We start from the raw sequence: 20,433 nt of genomic DNA on the forward strand, positions 1-20,433 counted from the left end.
GGAGGGGTATCGGTACAGAGTCAATGTGGAGGCTATATACAGGGGTACCGGTACAGAGTCAATGTGGAGGCTATATACAGGGGGTACCGGTACAGAGTCAATGTGGAGGCTATATACAGGGGGCACCGGTACAGAGTCAATGTGGAGGCTATATACAGGGCGTACCGGTACAGAGTCAATGTGGAGGCTATATACAGGGGGTACCGGTACAGAGTCAATGTGGAGGCTATATACAGGGGGAACCAGTACAGAGTCAATGTGGAGGCTATATACAGGGGTACTGGTACAGAGTCAATGTGGAGGCTATATACAGGGGGTACCGGTACAGAGTCAATGTGGAGGCTATATACAGGGGGTACCGTGGAGGCTATATACAGGGGGGTACAGAGTCAATGTGGAGGCTATATACAGGGGTACCGGTACAGAGTCAATGTGGAGGCTATATACAGGGGTACCGGTACAGAGTCAATGTGGAGGCTATATACAGGGGTACCGGTACAGAGTCAATGTGGAGGCTATATACAGGGGTACCGGTACAGAGTCAATGTGGAGGCTATATACAGGGGTACCGGTACAGAGTCAATGTGGAGGCTATATACAGGGGCTACCGGTACAGAGTCAATGTGGAGGCTATATACAGGGGGTACCGGTACAGAGTCAATGTGGAGGCTATATACAGGGGTACCGGTACAGAGTCAATGTGGAGGCTATATACAGGGGTACTGGTACAGAGTCAATGTGGAGGCTATATACAGGGGGTACTGGTACAGAGTCAATGTGGAGGCTATATACAGGGGTACCGGTAGAGAGTCAATGTGGAGGCTATATACAGGGGTATAGGTACAGAGTCAATGTGGAGGCTATATACAGGGGATACCGGTACAGAGTCAATGTGGAGGCTATATACAGGGGTACCGGTACAGAGTCAATATGGAGACTATATACAGGGGTACCGGTACAGAGTCAATATGGAGGCTATATACAGGGAGAACCAGTACAGAGTCAATGTGGAGGCTATATACAGGGGTACTGGTACAGAGTCAATGTGGAGGCTATATACAGGGGGTACCAGTACAGAGTCACTATGGAGGCTATATACAGGGGATACTGGTACAGAGTCAATGTGGAGGCTATATACAGGGGGTACCGGTACCGAGTCAATGTGGAGGCTATATACAGGGGGTACTGGTACCGAGTCAATGTGCGAGGGCACCGGATAGTCGAGGTAATTGAGGTAATATGTACATGTAGGTAGAGTTAAAGTGACTATGCATAGATTACAAACAGAGAGTAGCAGCAGTGTAAAAAGAGGGGTCTGGGTAGCCCTTTGATTAGTGTGAGGGAAAAATTATGTATTCACCTTATTTGTTCAATATGTAGTAATGATTTACTAAACAACCAGTGAGATATTTCTGTCCTGCTAATGCTGAGTTGGTGTCCACTATAGCTTCCTGCAGCTAGTCTGGATGTCGAGGACATGGATTTTACTAGAGATAGCTTGAAGCTGACAATAGAATGATATCTCGTGATAATAAAAAAAAAATGAAACAGACACATTCTATGATTAGTGGTGCATGTGAGACATACTGTGCGTCTCCGGTCTGATTGAGCCTGCATTCCATAGACACTATATGGTGTATGTTTAGCCAGGATAGAAGAGTAGAACAAATGCCTCAATGGTCCTTAGATATCCTGGCATCTGGGAAATTAGGCCAGGGTGGGGGGTTAAGATATAGAGTTCAGTGTGTCAAATCGGAGGGCCTGTTGTCCGGGCTTCTGGCAGTCTCTATGGGGGTGCCACAGGGTTCAATTCTTGGACCGACTCTCTTCTCTGTATACATCAATGATGTCGCTCTTGCTGCTGGTGAGTCTCTGATCCACCTCGACGGAGACGACACCATTCTGTATACTTCTGGCCCTTCTTTGGACTCGGTGTTAACAACCCTCCAGACGAGCTTCAATGCCATACAACTCTCCTTCCGTGGCCTCCAATTGCTCTTAAATACAAGTAAAACTAAATGCATGCTCTTTAACCGATCGCTGCCTGCACCTGCCCGCCTGTCCAACATCACTACTCTGGAAGGTTCTGTCTTAGAATATGTGGACAACTACAAATACCTAGGTGTCTGGTTAGACTGTAAACTTTCCTTCCAGACTCACATCAAACATCTCCAATCCAAAGTTAAATATAGAATTGGCTTCCTATTTCGCAACAAAGCCTCCTTCACTCATGCTGCCAAACATACCCTTGTAAAACTGACCATCCTACCGATCCTTGACTTCGGCGATGTCATTTACAAAATAGCCTCCAATACCCTACTCAATAAATTGGATGCAGTCTATCACAGAGCCATCCGTTTTGTCACCAAAGCCCAATATACTACCCACCACTGCGACCTGTATGCTCTTGTTGGCTGGCACTCGCTTCATACTCGTCGCCAAACCCACTGGCTCCAGGTCATCTACAAGACCCTGCTAGGTAAAGTCCCCCCTTATCTCACCTCACTGGTCACCATAGCAGCACCCACCTGTAGCACACGCTCCAGCAGGTATATCTCTCTAGTCACCCCCAAACCAATTCTTCCTTTGGGTGCCTCTCCTTCCAGTTATCTGCTGCCAATGACTGGAACGAACTGCAAAAATCTCTGAAACTGGAAACACTTATCCCCCGCACTAGCTTTAAGCACCAGCTGTCAGAGCAGCTCACAGATTACTGCACCTGTACATAGCCCATCTAAATCTTAGCCCAAACAACTACCTCTTCCCCTACTGTATTTATTTATTTAGCTCCTTTGCACCCCATTATTTCGATCCACTGCAAATTTACCATTCCAGTGTTTATTTTTTATTTTATTTTTTACTTGCTATATTGTATTTACTTTGCCACCATGGCCTTTTTTTGCCTTTACCTCCCTTATCTCACCTCATTTGCTCACATCGTATATAGACTCATTTTTATACTGTATTATTGACTGTGTTTCTTTTACTCCATGTGTAACTCTGTGTTGTTGTACGTGTCGAACTTTATCTTGGCCAGGTTGCAGTAAATGAGAACTTGTTCTCAACTTGCCTACCTGGTTAAATAAAGGTGTTCTCAACTTGCCTACCTGGTTAAATAAAGGTGTTCTCAACTTGCCTACCTGGTTAAATAAAGGTGTTCTCAACTTGCCTACCTGGTTAAATAAAGGTGAAAAAAAATAAATACATAAAAGATAGCACCAGGTGCAGAAAAACAGGTTGAGCCCAAAGTGGCTTATGGTACCCCCCAATCTATATGGTAAGGGTGGAATCAAGCACTCTGGGTATTAGCTAAATAAACTGTGCATTGTCTGTAAAGGGTCCAAGATGGTGTAGCAGTAAGTCGTCCTGTCTCGTCGTGTCCCTTGTATATATCGTTTCTTTTTCGTTTTTTACATATTTTTCTTCGCATATCTCTTCAAAAACATTTTGCTAAACCTAAGCTTCCAAATACTCTCCTGCAACCCGCCTCACCCAATGTAGCTATTTTTCCTAAAGTATTTATATTTACTTCAGAACCGGAACCCCTCAACTGAAGCTAGCCAGCTAACCACCAGCTATGCTAGCGGTCTTCAGCTAACCGGTCATCAGCTAAGCTAACCTTTAGCTCGGAAAGCTCTCGCCAGTTCGAACAACACGACTCTAACCAGAGCATAACGGACCTATTTATTTTTCATCCCCGGATTCATCCCCGGATTCCCACCGCAAACGGAAAATTTTTCAGCTGGATCTTCACAACTAGCTATCTAGCTAAACCGCAACCCCGGATGATTACTCCTGGCTACCGCTTCCACCCACTTAGCGTGAAGCTAGCCAGGCCAGCGCACCTGTACTACCACCGTAGCATACTCCTGGGCTACAATACCCGGGCCCACGACCGGTCTATCGATGTCACCACATGAAGAGGAATAAACAGACTCACCCCATCGCGACGTCCCCCAAAGGCCAACTCTCTAGCCCTCGCTATCTCCCTGCTTGCTAAACTCGGCCTGCTAACTGCTAGCTTGTCTAGCCCGGGCCTACGAACTGTTAGCTTGTTAGCACAGGCCTGCTAACCGTCTGAATCGCCGCGTCCCAAACACTCACCGGACCCATATTTACTTTCTATCTCTTCTTGATTTTTAATCTGTTTATACCTTTCCGGAAACCTGCCTCACCCAATGTGATACGGAATCGCTATTATTTTTAATTTTTAGAACACACTCAAGAACCTCCAGAAGCTAACCAGCTAACTAGCTACAAGCTATTTAGTCATTGTTAACTTTTTTTCAACCTGGATAACACTCGCCAGTCCAGCTTCCCTGCCCCATCCACCGCTGCCCCCTGGACACCGATCTCTTGGCTACATAGCTGATGCACTCTGGACTGTCCATTAATCACGGTACTCCATTCTGCTTGTTTATGTTTTATCTGTCGGCCCCGTTGCCTAGTCAACGCCATTTTACCTGCTGTTGTTGTGCTAGCTGATTAGCTGTTGTCTCACCTACTGTTTTAGCTAGCTTTCCCAATTCAACACCTGTGATTACTGTATGCCTCGCTGTATGTCTCTCTCAAATGTCAATATGCCTTGTATACTGTTGCTCAGGTTAGTTATCATTGTTCTAGTTCACAATGGAGCCCCTAGTTCTACTCTTCATACCCCTGATAACTCCTTTGTCCCACCTCCCACACATGCGGTGACCTCACCCATTACAACCAGCATGTCCAGAGATACAACCTCTCTCATCATCACCCAGTGCCTGGGCTTACCTCCGCTGTACCCGCACCCCACCATACCCCTGTCTGCGCATTATGCCCTGAATATATTCTACCATGCCCAGAAACCTGCTCCTCTTATTCTCTGTCCCCAACGCTCTAGGCGACCAGTTTTGATAGCCTTTAGCCGCACCCTCATACTACTCCTTCTCTGTTCCGCGGGTGATGTGGAGGTAAACCCAGGCCCTGCATGTCCCCAGGCACCATCATTTGTTGACTTCTGTGATCGAAAAAGCCTTGGTTTCATGCATGTCAACATCAGAAGCCTCCTCCCTAAGTTTGTTTTACTCACTGCTCTAGCACACTCTGCTAACACTGGTGTCCTTGCTGTGTCTGAATCCTGGCTCAGGAAGGCCACCAAAAATTCTGAGATTTCCATACCCAACTATAACATCTTCCGTCAAGATAGAACTGCCAAAGGGGGAGGAGTTGCAGTCTACTGCAGAGATAGCCTGCAAAGTAATGTCATACTTTCCAGGTCCATACCCAAACAGTTCGAACTACTAATTTTGAAAATTACTCTCTCCAGAAATAAGTCTCTCACTGTTGCCGCCTGCTACCGACCCCCCTCAGCTCCCAGCTGTGCCCTGGACACCATTTGTGAATTGATCGCCCCCCATCTAGCCTCAGAGTTTGTTCTGTTAGGTGACCTAAACTGGGATATGCTTAACACCCCGCCAGTCCTACAATCTAAGCTAGATGCCCTCAATCTCACACAAATCATCAAGGAACCCACCAGGTACAACCCTAAATCTGTAAACAAGGGCACCTTCATAGACGTCATCCTGACCAACTGGCCCTCCAAATACACCTCTGCTGTCTTCAACCAGGATCTCAGCGATCACTGCCTCATTGCCTGTATCCGCTACGGAGCCGCAGTCAAACGACCACCCCTCATCACTGTCAAACGCTCCCTAAAACACTTCTGTGAGCAGGCCTTTCTAATCGACCTGGCCCTGGTATCCTGGAAGGACATTGACCTCATCCCGTCAGTTGAGGATGCCTGGTCATTCTTTAAAAGTAACTTCCTCACCATTTTAGATAAGCATGCTCCGTTCAAAAATGCAGAACTAAGAACAGATACAGTCCTTGGTTCACCCCAGACCTGACTGCCCTCGACCAGCACAAAAACATCCTGTGGCGGACTGCAATAGCATCGAATAGTCCCCGGGATATGCAACTGTTCAGGGAAGTCCGGAACCAATACACGCAGTCAGTCAGGAAAGCTAAGGCCAGCTTCTTCAGGCAGAAGTTTGCATCCTGTAGCTCCAACTCCAAAAGTTCTGGGACACTGTGAAGTCCATGGAGAACAAGAGCACCTCCTCCCAGCTGCCCACTGCACTGAGGCTAGGTAACACGGTCACCACCGATAAATCCATGATTATCGAAAACTTCAATAAGCATTTCTCAACGGCTGGCCATGCCTTCCGCCTGGCTACTCCAACCTCGGCCAACAGCTCCGCCCCCGGCAGCTCCTCGCCCAAGCCTCTCCAGGTTCTCCTTTACCCAAATCCAGATAGCAGATGTTCTGAAAGAGCTGCAAAACCTGGACCCGTACAAATCAGCTGGGCTTGACAATCTGGACCCCCTATTTCTGAAACTATCCGCCGCCATTGTCGCAACCCCTATTACCAGCCTGTTCAACCTCTCTTTCATATCGTCTGAGATCCCCAAGGATTGGAAAGCTGCCGCAGTCATCCCCCTCTTCAAAGGGGGAGACACCCTGGACCCAAACTGTTACAGACCTATATCCATCCTGCCCTGCCTATCTAAGGTCTTCGAAAGCCAAGTCAACAAACAGGTCACTGACCATCTCGAATCCCACCGTACCTTCTCTGCTGTGCAATCTGGTTTCCGAGCCGGTCACGGGTGCACCTCAGCCACACTCAAGGTACTAAACGATATCATAACCGCCATCGATAAAAGACAGTACTGTGCAGCCGTCTTCATTGACCTTGCCAAGGCTTTCGACTCTGTCAATCACCATATTCTTATCGGCAGACTCAGTAGCCTCGGTTTTTCGGATGACTTCCTTGCCTGGTTCACCAATTACTTTGCAGACAGAGTTCAGTGTGTCAAATCGGAGGGCATGCTGTCCGGTCCTCTGGCAGTCTCTATGGGGGTGCCACAGGGTTCAATTCTCGGGCCGACTCTTTTCTCTGTATATATCAATGATGTTGCTCTTGCTGCGGGCGATTCCCTGATCCACCTCTACGCAGACGACACCATTCTATATACTTTCGGCCCGTCATTGGACACTGTGCTATCTAACCTCCAAACAAGCTTCAATGCCATACAACACTCCTTCCGTGGCCTCCAACTGCTCTTAAACGCTAGTAAAACCAAATGCATGCTTTTCAACCGATCGCTGCCTGCACCCGCATGCCCGACTAGCATCACCACCCTGGATGGTTCCGACCTTGAGTATGTGGACATCTATAAGTACCTAGGTGTCTGGCTAGACTGCAAACTCTCCTTCCAGACTCATATCAAACATCTCCAATCGAAAATCAAATCAAGAGTCGGCTTTCTATTCCGCAACAAAGCCTCCTTCACTCACGCCGCCAAGCTTACCCTAGTAAAACTGACTATCCTACCGATCCTCGACTTCGGCGATGTCATCTACAAAATGGCTTCCAACACTCTACTCAGCAAACTGGATGCAGTCTATCACAGTGCCATCCGTTTTGTCACTAAAGCACCTTATACCACCCACCACTGCGACCTGTATGCTCTAGTCGGCTGGCCCTCGTTACATATTCGTCGCCAGACCCACTGGCTCCAGGTCATCTACAAGTCCATGCTAGGTAAAGCTCCGCCTTATCTCAGTTCACTGGTCACGATGGCAACACCCATCCGTAGCACGCGCTCCAGCAGGTGTATCTCACTGATCATCCCTAAAGCCAACACCTCATTTGGCCGCCTTTCGTTCCAGTACTCTGCTGCCTGTGACTGGAACGAATTGCAAAAATCGCTGAAGTTGGAGACTTTTATCTCCCTCACCAACTTCAAACATCAGCTATCTGAGCAGCTAACCGATCGCTGCAGCTGTACATAGTCTATTGGTAAATAGCCCACCCATTTTCACCTACCTCATCCCCATACTGTTTTTATTTATTTACTTTTCTGCTCTTTTGCACACCAATATCTCTACCTGTACATGACCATCTGATCATTTATCACTCCAGTGTTATTAAGCTGCAAAATTGTAATTATTCGCCTACCTCCTCATGCCTTTTGCACACATTGTATATAGACTCCCCCCTTTGTTTTCTACTGTGTTATTGACTTGTTAATTGTTTATTCCATGTGTAACTCTGTGTTGTCTGCTCACACTGCTATGCTTTATCTTGGCCAGGTTGCAGTTGCAAATGAGAACTTGTTCTCAACTAGCCTACCTGGTTAAATAAAGGTGAAATAAAAAGGGAAGGCTCTCATCCTAACAGTCAGTCAAGACTCTTGGGTTGACGGTTTTATTATTACAATAATTAATCGATATTAAATAATGATTGTTTGAAGAAATGACCAAGTCTCTCTCAGTACTGAATGTCCACAATATTAGCTGTTCGGGAGTCTTATGGCTTGGGGGTAGAAGCTGTTAAGAAGTCCTTTGGACCTAGACTTGGCGCTCCAGTACCGCATGCCATGCGGTAGCAGAGAGAACAATCTATGACTTGGGTGAAGTCTTTGACAATTTTTAGGGCCTTCCTCTGACATACTGGTCCGTACACGCACTACCCTCTGTAGTGCCTTGCGGCCGGAGGCCGAGCAGTTGCCATACCAGGCAGTGATACAACTAGTCAGGTCATGCTTTCGATGGTGCAGCTGTAGAACCTTATGAGGATCTGAGGACCCATGCTAAATGTTTTCAGTCTCCTGAGGGGGAATAGGCTTCGTCGTGCCCTCTTCAACACTGTCTTGGTGTGCTTGGACCATGTTAGTTTGTTGATGATGTGGAGTCCCAAGAAACTTGAAGCTCTCAACCTGCTCCACTACAGCCTCATCGATGAGAATGGGGGCGTGCTCGGTCCTCCTTTTCTTGTAGTCCACAATCATCTACTTTGTCTTGATCACGTTGAGGGAGAGGTTGTTATCCTGGCACCACACTGCCAGTTCTCTGACCTCCTCCCTATAGGCTGTCTCATCGTTGTTGGTGATCAGTCTGTTCCGATGACACAACAAAGTTAATGATGGTGTTAAGAGTCATGCCTGGCCATGCAGTCATGAGTGGACAGGGAGTACAAGAGGGGACTGAGCACGCTCCCCTGAGGGGCCACCGTGTTGAGGATCAGCGTAGCAGATGTATTGTTACCTACCCTTACCACCTGGGGGGCGGCCCGTCAGGAAGTCCTGGATCCAGTTGCAGAGGGAGGTGTTTAATTCCAGGGACCTTAGCTTAGTGATGAGCTTTGATGGCACTATGGTGTTGAACGCTGAGCTGTAGTCAATGAATAGCATTCTCACATAGGTGTTCCTTTTGTCCAGGCGGGAAAGGGCAATGTTGAGTGTAATAGAGATTGCATCATCTGTGGATCTGTTGGGGCGGTATGCAAATTGGAGTGGGTCTATGGATTCTGGGATAATGGTGTTGATGTGAGCCATGACCCGCCTTTCCAAGCACTTCATGGCTACAGACGTGAGTGCTACCGGTCGGTAGTCATTTAGGCAGTTTACCTTACGCTTCGATCACACCGACAGTCATTGCAGTTTAGTACACCAGAATTACATTCATTTCCAATCAGCATTGTGTTGCAGTGCTTTCAGTGTATGTTGGATTTTATCGAACAGACGGCTTGACAGAAATGGCAGCAGAATGTTGAACTTTTGTAAAATACATATCCAGATGATGCTGCGTTATATTTTGCGCAAGAGTGCTGTCGATATGATTTAATCGTTAAAGATCTTGGGCACAGGGACTACGGTGGTCTGCTTGAAACATGTTGGTATTACAGACTCAGTCAGGGACAGGTTGAAAATGTGAGTGACAAGACACTTGCCAGTTGGTCAGCGCATGCTCGGAGAACACGTCCTGGTAATCCGTCTGGCCCCGCAGCCTTGTGAATGTTGACCTGTTTAAAGATTTTACTCACATCAGCTACGGAGAGCGTGATCACACAGTCGTGTGGAACAGCTGGTGCTCTCAAATAATGTGGAAAAAACACAATTGCACAATAGGTTAGGGGATCGTAGAACAGCAACCATCTCCTCCAGCGCCATTACATATTATATAGCTTAAGTTATTTATTAATATCTAAACAGCATGGGTAGGCAAAGCCAATACTGAAGTGTAATTTCCCATTTTTAGCATCATGTACTATTTGCTAACTTCAGCCTATATCAAGGTTAGTGGCTCCCATGGAATATATTATACAGAACACAAATATAAATTAAACAATTCAGCATGCAAATTACAAGCTTCCTCAAACTTGAGACATCTGCGGCATGTGTTGTGTGATAAAACTGCCCTATCGTCCCAAGCACAAGGTGCACCTGTGTAATGATCATGCGGTTTAAATCAGCTTCAAATTGAGAGACAAGCTTTTTGAGCCGCTGGAACATTTTGGGGGGGAACTTTTATTTCAGTTCATGAAACCAACACTATAATTTAGTTCAGTGTATAATAACGAGGAGGGTGTGAAGCTGGCCCGCATGGCCACCACCCAGATTGGCAGTCTGCCCACATGCGAGCGCCTCACTGCATATCCTGGGTCCTGTTCAATAAGAAAACGTTTTGAAACTGTGTGCTACCGGAGTAATCTGTCAAATTAAACATCTGCCCGGCCCTCTGGATTCTTTCATATGTTTTCTACATTCCCAGTTTGTTACTCATGGGTGGGGTGGGGGGGGTTGTCACAGAATTCTTGGTCAACAAGTTAGCCAGCTAACTTTCCAAAACTGCTTTTAGTCTTCAGAAATCTCGACTTTAAATTTAAACAACTAATATACAAACTTTTTTTAAACCTGATAATAATAGCCACATATCACTTGACTATCAGTTAGCTGGGCCATGTAATAATCCTGCTTTCTGGAACACATCTGTGGTTTGTTACATCAATCCTTGGTTTAAAAAAAATAAAATCAACAGGTTCAAAAACGAGTCATAGCACAATAGCTACATTGTAGTTTTATTCTTTATCAAATTCATACATTTTGTGTTGGCAGCCAGCTACTGTAAAACACAGTATTAAAGGAGGCACTCAACGTATTGCATCCGTCCTGTGTACCATAACTTCTTCCCCATCATTCATCCAACCAGTTACAAAAGACACAAAGTCGCACCCTAACTTCTCTCTATATAGTACACTTGTTTTGACCAGGGCCCATAAGGTTTCCCTATAGTGCTCTGGTCAAAAGAAGTGTTCAATATAGGAGAATAGGGTGCACAAAGTAATTGCACAGGTTGATGTACGTTTTTTTTTTTTTAAACACGCACAATCGTTCTCCCTTTTAACACTGTGGACTCTGGTGAGGGAGATTTCATTGTGACTATAAGGCAGAGGAGGTTAGCTCTAGTCCAGGGCGTTAGTGTGGTCAATATCGATACAGGGCATAGTGGAGTAACGCGCACTAATGCCCTGGACCAGAGCTAGTCTTATGTATAACTTCTGACATGGCCAGAATCGTTGATGAATGCATGTTGGTCTTCAACATTCTGTTTGCAGCGCAGTATATTTTCTCCTCATCCTAGATCAACGGAATGCAGCAACAGATCAGTCGTTCCACAAAATGAGTGAGTTTTGCATCCCTTTGACATTTTAAGTATGAATTCTACACCAATGTTGAATTTTAAAAGCCTATTATGTGTCAATGAAACACCCTTTAGTAGACCACCGAGTTATTTTTTTTGTTATATGAATAAGAATTGCTAAAGTGCTAAAACTCAGCATTTTACACCACAAAACATTTTCTGGTGTTTTGTGGTGGAAAACGGAGTTGGTTAAGCAAAACCCGTTATCCATATATAGACAGGCTAGGTATGGTTTCACACTTTCATTCTCCCCCCCTCAATTGCCCCTCCCTGTTGCACATAACAAGGTTCCAGTCCCTCCGTCACAAAGGCTGATTTAAGATGAAAATTGTCAACCCTGTTAAAGTCAAATCTGTTACAGTCAAACCCTGTTAGCTTTATTTGGCACTTTTTTTAATTTAACACCGAGATGGGAAAACATTTTTATTGTGTTGAACATGTTCTCTTTATGACAGAACGAAAAAAAGAAAAAAAAAATCCCCCCACCAAGTTACACATTTGATAAGGCACAAATTGGTGGAACGACCCAGAAAGATTGAGCCGGTTTTCCCCAGACACATTAAGCCTAGTCCCTGGCTAACACGTTTCTTTAAGGGAGACTCTCCACTGAGCTTGTATTTCAGTTCCGGAAGAGGCTTAAATCAGCGTGCGGGAAACTGGCCCTTTGATTTTTTTATTTTTATAGGAGTTGCAGCAATCAACTACTACAGTACAAGAACTAATAGTTTTGTAATGCATAACTATGATAATCATGTTTAAGTGTCACGTCTTCAGTCTCTTACACAGATGTTCCTTCCTTCAGTCCTGAACTCTCTTCCTGAAAGACAGAAACAAAAATATTTACAACCACACCCAATCAATTAATACGTCAAATCAATCATTGATGGACATAACAAAACAAAAAAAGTACAAAAATAATTACATAACTAGGGCTGTGGCGGCCATGAGATTGTCAGCCAGTGATTGTCAAACATAATTAACGGTTAATTACCACGAGACCGGCATTTAAACACGTTTAGCATCTCCTAGCTTCCACGCACAGCCTACAAGCCCACTGATGCAGACCTTTGGAATGTCTACATTTGAAAAAGTCTAATAAATCCATGTAATATAACCTACACCTTCACAATACATAATTTATTTTAGACAGGTCTAAAGAAACATGATATGTGTGAGAAATAAATCTTCCTAACAGTCTGGGACCGTTGTGGGATGCGATAGATCTCAAATTAACACAACAAAATCACAAGAAAAAAAAAGAAAAAAAACTGTTTAAAAGCAAAATGAGGCTGATGCAACAGATCAGAACGTTGAGCTTAAAATATTAGGCTATTTATTCACATTATAAGCACAGAAATGCGCACCTGGCAGTAGGATATAAGCGCAAATGTTCCAAACTGCAATCAACTAGCGGGAAAACATGTCAGTTAGGCTCAACACCGAGTGTAAAGCGGGTTAATGTGCTTAAGTTTGAAAAGAAAGTTATTTGGCTACTTTAGTTGTGCTACAAAGGCCTATGGGCTAGGCTACATGAGGGCTAGGCTACATGAGGGCTAGGCTACATGAGGGCTAGGCTACATGAGGGCTAGGCTACATGAGGTCTAGGCTACATGAGGTCTAGGCTACATGAGGTCTAGGCTACATGAGGTGTGCGACTACGATTTGAATAAGTTGCAAAAGTGATAGGCTAATATTTTTACCCATCAGACTATTCTTAAAGTAGTCTTTATATATACACTAAAATCACACACAGAGTGAAATTTGTTTTGATGTAGAATGGACCATTATCATGCACCGGGAGGCAACGGGAAGAAAATACACGTCATCTATGCATTGAAATAGCAAACGGAGGAGGCTTTCCCCCCCATGTGTGGTTCATTTTCATCCCAGCCAGATAGGCTATACTCCTGTCGTAAAGAGAAGCAATGTGCTTAATATTAGGACATTTGAGAAAGAAAGTATGCCTAGCCTATAGAAAGCTGATAGGATCCTCCTCTTATTAAGAGGCCATCACTTCTGTTCTCTCTCGCAATTGCATAGCCTATAGAAATGTTACGCAACATGAGCTCTCATGACGAGTTGGATTTTCTAAAACATTTGCATTGATGTCAGAGTGATTAGAGGAACAATAGAGTGCCGACTACCAGGCAACTATCAAGTTTGGTAGGCTACTAATGACCATCAGCAGCATCAGAGCTCGGAGAAGCCTAGTTACCGTCACGTGGAATTTGACTGCGGTCATGACTCGTGCCTGCCGTTGTGTAACCACACCCATGCAGCAGTTAAACAGTATTAGGTGTAGTCATTCAAGCGAAGGTATTCCACTAAGCATACACATTCATTCAGAGCGACTTTATTTTAGTATGTTTCTGTGATCCCTGTGGGAATTGAACCCACAACCTTGGCGTAATAAAGCAGGGACGGATTGGCCTCATTAGAGCAGTCCTGTAGAGTGTTGTGGTTATTCTGCTCCAGAGTGAATTTTAAGAGCTGCTGGAGTTGTGGTGGTCTTAGTTTTTTTCCCACATAATTTGTAATTCATTTTGTACATAATGTTGCAGCTACCGTCTCTTATGAACGAATAGAGCTTCTGAACATCAGAACAGCGATTACACACCTCGAACTGGACAAAGATTTTCTATTTAACGAGTCTGACGCAAAGGGTATACTGCTTTGTCATGACAAGGCCAAATCCCTGTCATCGGCGTGAAGAAAAAAAACAGAGGGCGGGGTGCCTTGTCAGAATTCGCTGACGACTAGGAAAACCACTACTACCCAACGTTCAATCATTGGAAAACAAATTGGACGATCTATGATTAAGACTATCCAACCAACGGGAAAACAAATTGGACGATCTATGATTAAGACTATCCAACCAACGGGAAAACAAATTGGACGATCTATGATTAAGACTATCCAACCAACGGGAAAACAAATTGGACGATCTATGATTAAGACTATCCAACCAACGGGACATTGAAAACTGTAATAACTTGTGTTTCACAGAGACGGGGCTGAAAGACGACACGGATCATTTAGAGCTGGATGGTTTCTCTGTGCATCGGCAGGGCACTTACATCTGGTAAGACGAGGGGATGTGTCCATTTGTCAAAAACTGCGGGTGCGCGATGTCTAATATTAAAGAAGTCTCGAGGTATTGCTTGCCTGAGGTAGAATACCTCATGATAAGCTGTAGACCACACTATCTATCAAGAGAGTTCTCATCTATAATATTTGTAGCCATCTATTTACCACCACAAACCGATGCTGCCACTGAGACCGCACTCAACGAGCTGTTTTAGGCCATAAGCAAACAAGAAAAATGCTCAACCAGAAGCGGCGCTCCTAGTGGCTGGGAAGTTTAATGCAGGCAAGCTTAAATCCATTTTACCTCATTTCTACCAGCATGTGCAACCAGAAAAACAACTCCAGACACTTTTACACCACATACAGAGACGCAAACAAAGCTCTCCCTCCATTTGGAAAATCTGACCATAACTCTATCCTCTTGATTCCTGCGTACAAGCAAAAACTAAAAGCAGGAACTACATTACCCAACCAGAAGCCATGGATTACAGGTAACATCCGCACCGAGCTAAAGGCTAGAGCTGCAGCTTTCAAGGAGGGGGGCACTAATCCGGACACTTATAACAAATCCCGATATGCCCTCAGACGAACCATCAAACAGGTAAAGCGTCAACACAGGACTAAGAATGAAACCGGTCTTGAAATATATTACGGACTAAAGGGAAACCCAGCCACGAGCTGCCCAGTGATGCGAGCCTACCAGATGACCTAAACACCTTTTGTGCTCGCTTTGAGGCAAGCAACACTGAAGCATGCATGAGAGCACCTGCTGTTCCAGAAGACTGATCACGCTCTCCATAGCCGATGTGAGCAAGGCACTTTAAAACAAGTCAACATTCAAAAAGGCGCGCGGCAAAACAGATTACGTGTACTCAAAGCATGAACGGACCATCTGGAAAGTGTCTTCACTGACATTTCAACCTCTGCCTGACCGAGTCTAATACCTACATGTTTCAAACAGACCACCATAGTCCCTGTGCCCAAGAAAGCGGAGTTAACCTGCCTAAATGATTAGTGTCCCGTAGCACTCACGTCGGTAGTCATGAAGTGCTTTGAAACACTGGTCGTGGCTCACAACACCATCATGCTGGAAACCCTAGACCCACTCCAATTTGCATACCGCCCCAACAGATCCACAGATGATGCAATCGCACTCCACACTGCCCTTTCCCACCTGGACAAAAGGAACACCTATGTGAGAATGCTGTTCTTTGACTACAGCTCAGCATTCAACACCTTAGTGCCCACAAAACTCATCACTAAGCTAAGGACCCTGGGACTAAACCCCTCCCTCTGCAACTGGACCCTGGACTTCCTGACGGGCCGCCCCCAGGTGGTAAGGGTAGGTAACACACACATCCGCCACACTGATCCTCAACACGGGGGCCTCTCAGGGGTGCATGCTTAGTCCTCTCCCGTACCTCCTGTTCACTCATGACTACACGGCCAGGCACGACTCCAACACCATCATTAAGTTTGCGAACGACAAACGTTGCAGTAGTCCTGATCACCGACAACGATGAGACAGCCTCTAGGGGAGGAGGTCAGAGACCTGGCAGTGTGTTGCCAGGACAACAACTTCTCCCTCAATGTGAGAATGACGAAGAAGCTGATGGTGGATTATAGGAAAAGGAGGGCCGAACAGGCGCCCATTAACATCGAAGGGGCTGAGGTGGAGCGGGTCTAGAGTTACTTGGTGTCCACATCACCAAACTATCATGGTCCAAAAACACCAAGACAGTTGTGAAGAGGGCACGACAAAGCCTAGTCCCCCTCAGGAGACTGAAAAGATTTGGCGTGGGTCCCCTGATCCTCAAAAAGCTATACAGCTACAACATCAAGAGCATCTTGACTGGTTGCATCACTGCCTGGTGTGAAAACTGCTCGGCATTTGGTTAAATGTAAGGCGCTACAGAGGGTAATGCAAACGGCCCAGTACATCACTCGGGCCAAGCATCCTGCCATCCATGACCTATATACTAGGCAGTTTCAGAGGAAGGACCTAAAAAAATGTCAAAGACTCCATCCACCTCAGTCATAGACTGTTCTCTCTGCTACCGCACGGCAAGCGGTACCGGAGCACCAAGTCTAGGACCAAAAGGCTCCGTAACAGCCTCTACCCCCAAGACAAAAGACTGCTGAACAATTAACCAAAATGGCCACCCAGACTATTTACATTGACACACCCCCCCCTCCTATGTTTTTACACTGCTGCTACCCGCTGTTTATTATTTATACATACCGTAATTTCCGGACTATAAGCCGCTAATTTTTTCCCACGCTTTGAACCTCGCGGTTTATACAATGACGCGGCTAATTTATGGATTTTTCCCGCTTTCACAAGATTCATGCCGCCAAAAAAACTGAGCACCGTCACATAATGTGACGTAAGTCGAGCGCGCTCAAACTTCATCATTTTGATTACGGTAGTAATTTTGTCACCCTCATCATGGCAAAGACACAGAGAAATGCATATGATGCAGCTTTCAAGTTGAAGGGGATCGATCTGGCTGTTGGAAAAGGAAATAGAGCTGCTGACAGCGTGGAACATTGTAAAACAATTCACTATCATCAACGGGTTTGGAAAGGCTGGACTGCTGCGTGTTGAAGAGGGCAGCGATCCAACATCGGATGAAGCAATTCAACTCCCGACACCGAAGGAGATGACTTCAGTGGTTTCAGTGCACAGGAGGAGGAAGATAGTGACCAATGACTTTCTTGGTAGGCTACTGTTTACTGCTATTTTTAAAATTTTTGTTACAAGCCGTGTTTCATTTAAAGGCTGTGTAAAGTTAATTTGTTTCAATGTACCGGTAGGCACCTGCGGCTTATAGACATGTGCGGCTTATTTATGTACAAAATACATATTTTTAAAAAATTCAGTGGGTGCGGTTTATATTCAGGTGGGCTTAATAGTCCAGAAATTACGGTAGTCATTTTCTCTCAATTAACCTGTGCCCCCGCACATCGACTCCCCCTGTATATAGCCTCGTTATTATCACCCTTTTATTCAGTAACTCTTTTGCTTCAAACTGAATTGTTAAGGGCTTGTAAGTAAGTATTGTAAGGTTAAGGTTGTATTCGGTGCATGTGACAAATAAAATTGTATTTGATTTGAACATTCCGCTGAATGTGGCCCACGGTCATGTACCTTTAGCTGGGCTACGTCCTCTGTGTCAGCCTGTGGGGAGTCTCCTGCCTCTTTCAGAATGTCCAGCTGAGCCTGGAGTTCTACAGTCTTCTGAGCCTGGAGTTCTACAGTCTTCTGAGCCTGGAGTTCTACAGTCTTCTGAGCCTGGAGTTCTACAGTCTTCTGAGCCTGGAGTTCTACAGTCTTCTGAGCCTGGAGTTCTACAGTCTTCTGAGCCTGGAGTTCTACAGTCTTCTGAGCCTGGGGGGGTCAAGATCACATAAAATAAAAAACAAGTCAGTCAAATAACCAGTCACACAGACAGTCATACTGACAAGTCGCTGTCTAACTAAACAGTTTGTAAGCCAATGTCAAAGTTCTGCCCTCTTCCGATTGGCTGTTGCACGTACCTGTTCAAACTCCTCTGTGGTTTGACTCAACTGGGACTGGACCTTGAGACGCACAAAACATTAGGATATAATGCATTACACACAGTGTCAGAAGATGAAGTGGCTGGACACTGAGATGTCTCCCCCCCCCCCCTCTTGCCACAGACACAAATAGATAAAAGCATTAAAGAGCTTGTAATGACTTGCGCACAAGCACAGACAGCCACCCACGCAGACACAGCCACCCACCCACGGAGGCACACACCCACCCACCCACCCAGACACACCCACCCACCCACGCAGGCACACCCACCCACCCACCCACCCACGCAGGCACACCCACCCACCCACCAGGCACACACCCACCCACCCAGGCACACACCCACCCACCCACGCACGCAGGCACACACCCACCCACGCAGGCACACACCCACCCACGCAGGCACACACCACTCTGTGCCATGTCAGCGCATCACTCCACACCAGGCAATAAGAAGCATCACTTCAAAAAAAAAAAAATGGCTCTACAGTGGAAAACTAAACCCAAGCAGTGAGTGATCATGCTTAGAATAGAGAGTGAGCCAAGCTGTGGTTAGGGCAGCTGATAGTCAACACACTGGGTGGTTAAAACAAACGCAGCTGCTGCGTACGGAGAGAACTGGACAGACTGGACACACCGCCTATAATAATACATTAATAATAACACCGACAAAGTCAAGACACTGGCCTCACAACATTCTTGAACTTGAGAAACAACCCAGGTTGATAGTGACACACCCATGTCTGAAGCATAGGAATACCCATGTTGCTAGGCCGCTCTCGTGTGTTCGTTAGTTCGGCATATATCACACACACAGTATCAGTTAAAAGTTTGGGCACACCTACTCATGGGTTTCTTTATTTTTTTTCTATTTTCTACATTGTAGAAGAATAGTGAAGACATCGAAACTATGAAATAACCCATATAGAATCATGTAGTAAAACAACAAAAAAACAGAAGAGTTAAAACAAAATACATTTTATATTTGGGATTCTTCAAAGTACCTACCCTTTGCTTTAATGACAGCTTTGCACACTCTTGGAATTCTGTCAATCAGCTTCACGTGGAATGATTTTCCAGTCTTGAAGGAGATCCCACATATGCTGAGCACTTGTTGGCTGCTTTTCCGTCACTCTGCGGTCCAACTCATCCCAAACCATCTCAACTGGATTGAGGCCGGGTGATGGTGGAGGCCAAGTCATCTGATGCAGCACTCAATCACTCTCCTTCTTGGATAAAGCCATTTAACAGGACTTGGTTTTTAACCAAATAGGGCTATCTTCTGTATACCACCCCTACCTTATTCACAACAACTGATTGCCTCAAATGCATTAACATTAAGGAAAGAAATTCCACAAATTAACTAGGCACACCTGTTAATTGAAATGCATTCCAGGTGACTACCTCATGAAGCTGGTTGAGAGAATGCCAAGAGTGTGCAAAGCTGTCAAGGCAAAGGGTGGCTACTTTGAAGAATCTCAAATATATTTTGATTTGTTGAACACTTTTTTTGGTTACTACATGATTCCATATGTGTTATTTCATAGTTTTGATGTCTTCACTACTTTTCTACAATGTAGAAAATAGTAAAAAAATAAATAAAAGAAAAACCCTGGAATGAGTAGGTGTGTCCAAACATTCGACTGGTTCTGTAAACAAAACAAAAATCAAACACACAGCCTTGTATAGCTCTGTAGCTCCTCTAACAGCCGGTTCCTGTTGCTGGAGTGAAACATGTTTTTATAAGCCCATTGCGCAACAAAACAAAGTTTATGGCCACAATTTTTTAAAACATTTTTTAAATAGATTTTTTAAAAGGATCCCATGTTTTCCATTGCTACTATTTGTATTGTTCAACTCCTGATTGAAGCGCATCCTCCATTCACCCATTTTAATGGATAGGCAATACAGTAGGCAGGCTATCAGCGCATCACCCACCACCTTGCAATCTAAGCTGGAGACGGTGTGCATTTTGAAATCATATATTTAAATTGTTGGAAACCTGGGAGATTTTTTTTTTTTTTTTAAACTTCATATGGCGAGAAATGTCTCACCTTTTGCTTCAAAGTCAAAAATCACACCATAGAAACGTGGAGGCAATTATTTGTATTTTATAAAGACTCATCAGCCGTTGAAACCAGGATTTTTCTCCTCTTCTACAGGTTTTCAGAATTAAGTTTATTTCGTTGTCCAGAAGAGAAAAAGGCACCATCTGGGTCATATTGACGACCCAACCTGGTCATATTTAATTTTACCTTTATTTAAC

General features: G+C 45.1%; 1 protein-coding gene across 3 annotated transcripts in view; it reads right to left on the reverse strand.

The window, feature by feature from the left end:
* Nucleotides 1–10,886: 10,886 nt before the first annotated feature.
* LOC112223938 (ribosome-binding protein 1) overlaps nucleotides 10,887–20,433 on the reverse strand; it is a 41,927-nt gene continuing 32,380 nt past the window's right edge. For all 3 annotated transcript variants that reach the window (XM_042305758.1, XM_042305757.1, XM_042305759.1), the window contains 3 exons: nucleotides 18,149–18,190; nucleotides 17,760–17,999; nucleotides 10,887–12,338 (listed from right to left, as the gene is read on the reverse strand). In XM_042305758.1, coding sequence (XP_042161692.1) covers nucleotides 12,300–12,338; nucleotides 17,760–17,999; nucleotides 18,149–18,190 — 321 coding nt within the window. In that variant the 3' untranslated portion in view covers nucleotides 10,887–12,299. The remainder of the gene's footprint in view (nucleotides 12,339–17,759; nucleotides 18,000–18,148; nucleotides 18,191–20,433) is intronic.

The sequence above is a fragment of the Oncorhynchus tshawytscha genome, linkage group LG25 (assembly GCF_018296145.1).
Source record: "Oncorhynchus tshawytscha isolate Ot180627B linkage group LG25, Otsh_v2.0, whole genome shotgun sequence".
Lineage (NCBI taxonomy): Eukaryota > Metazoa > Chordata > Actinopteri > Salmoniformes > Salmonidae > Oncorhynchus > Oncorhynchus tshawytscha.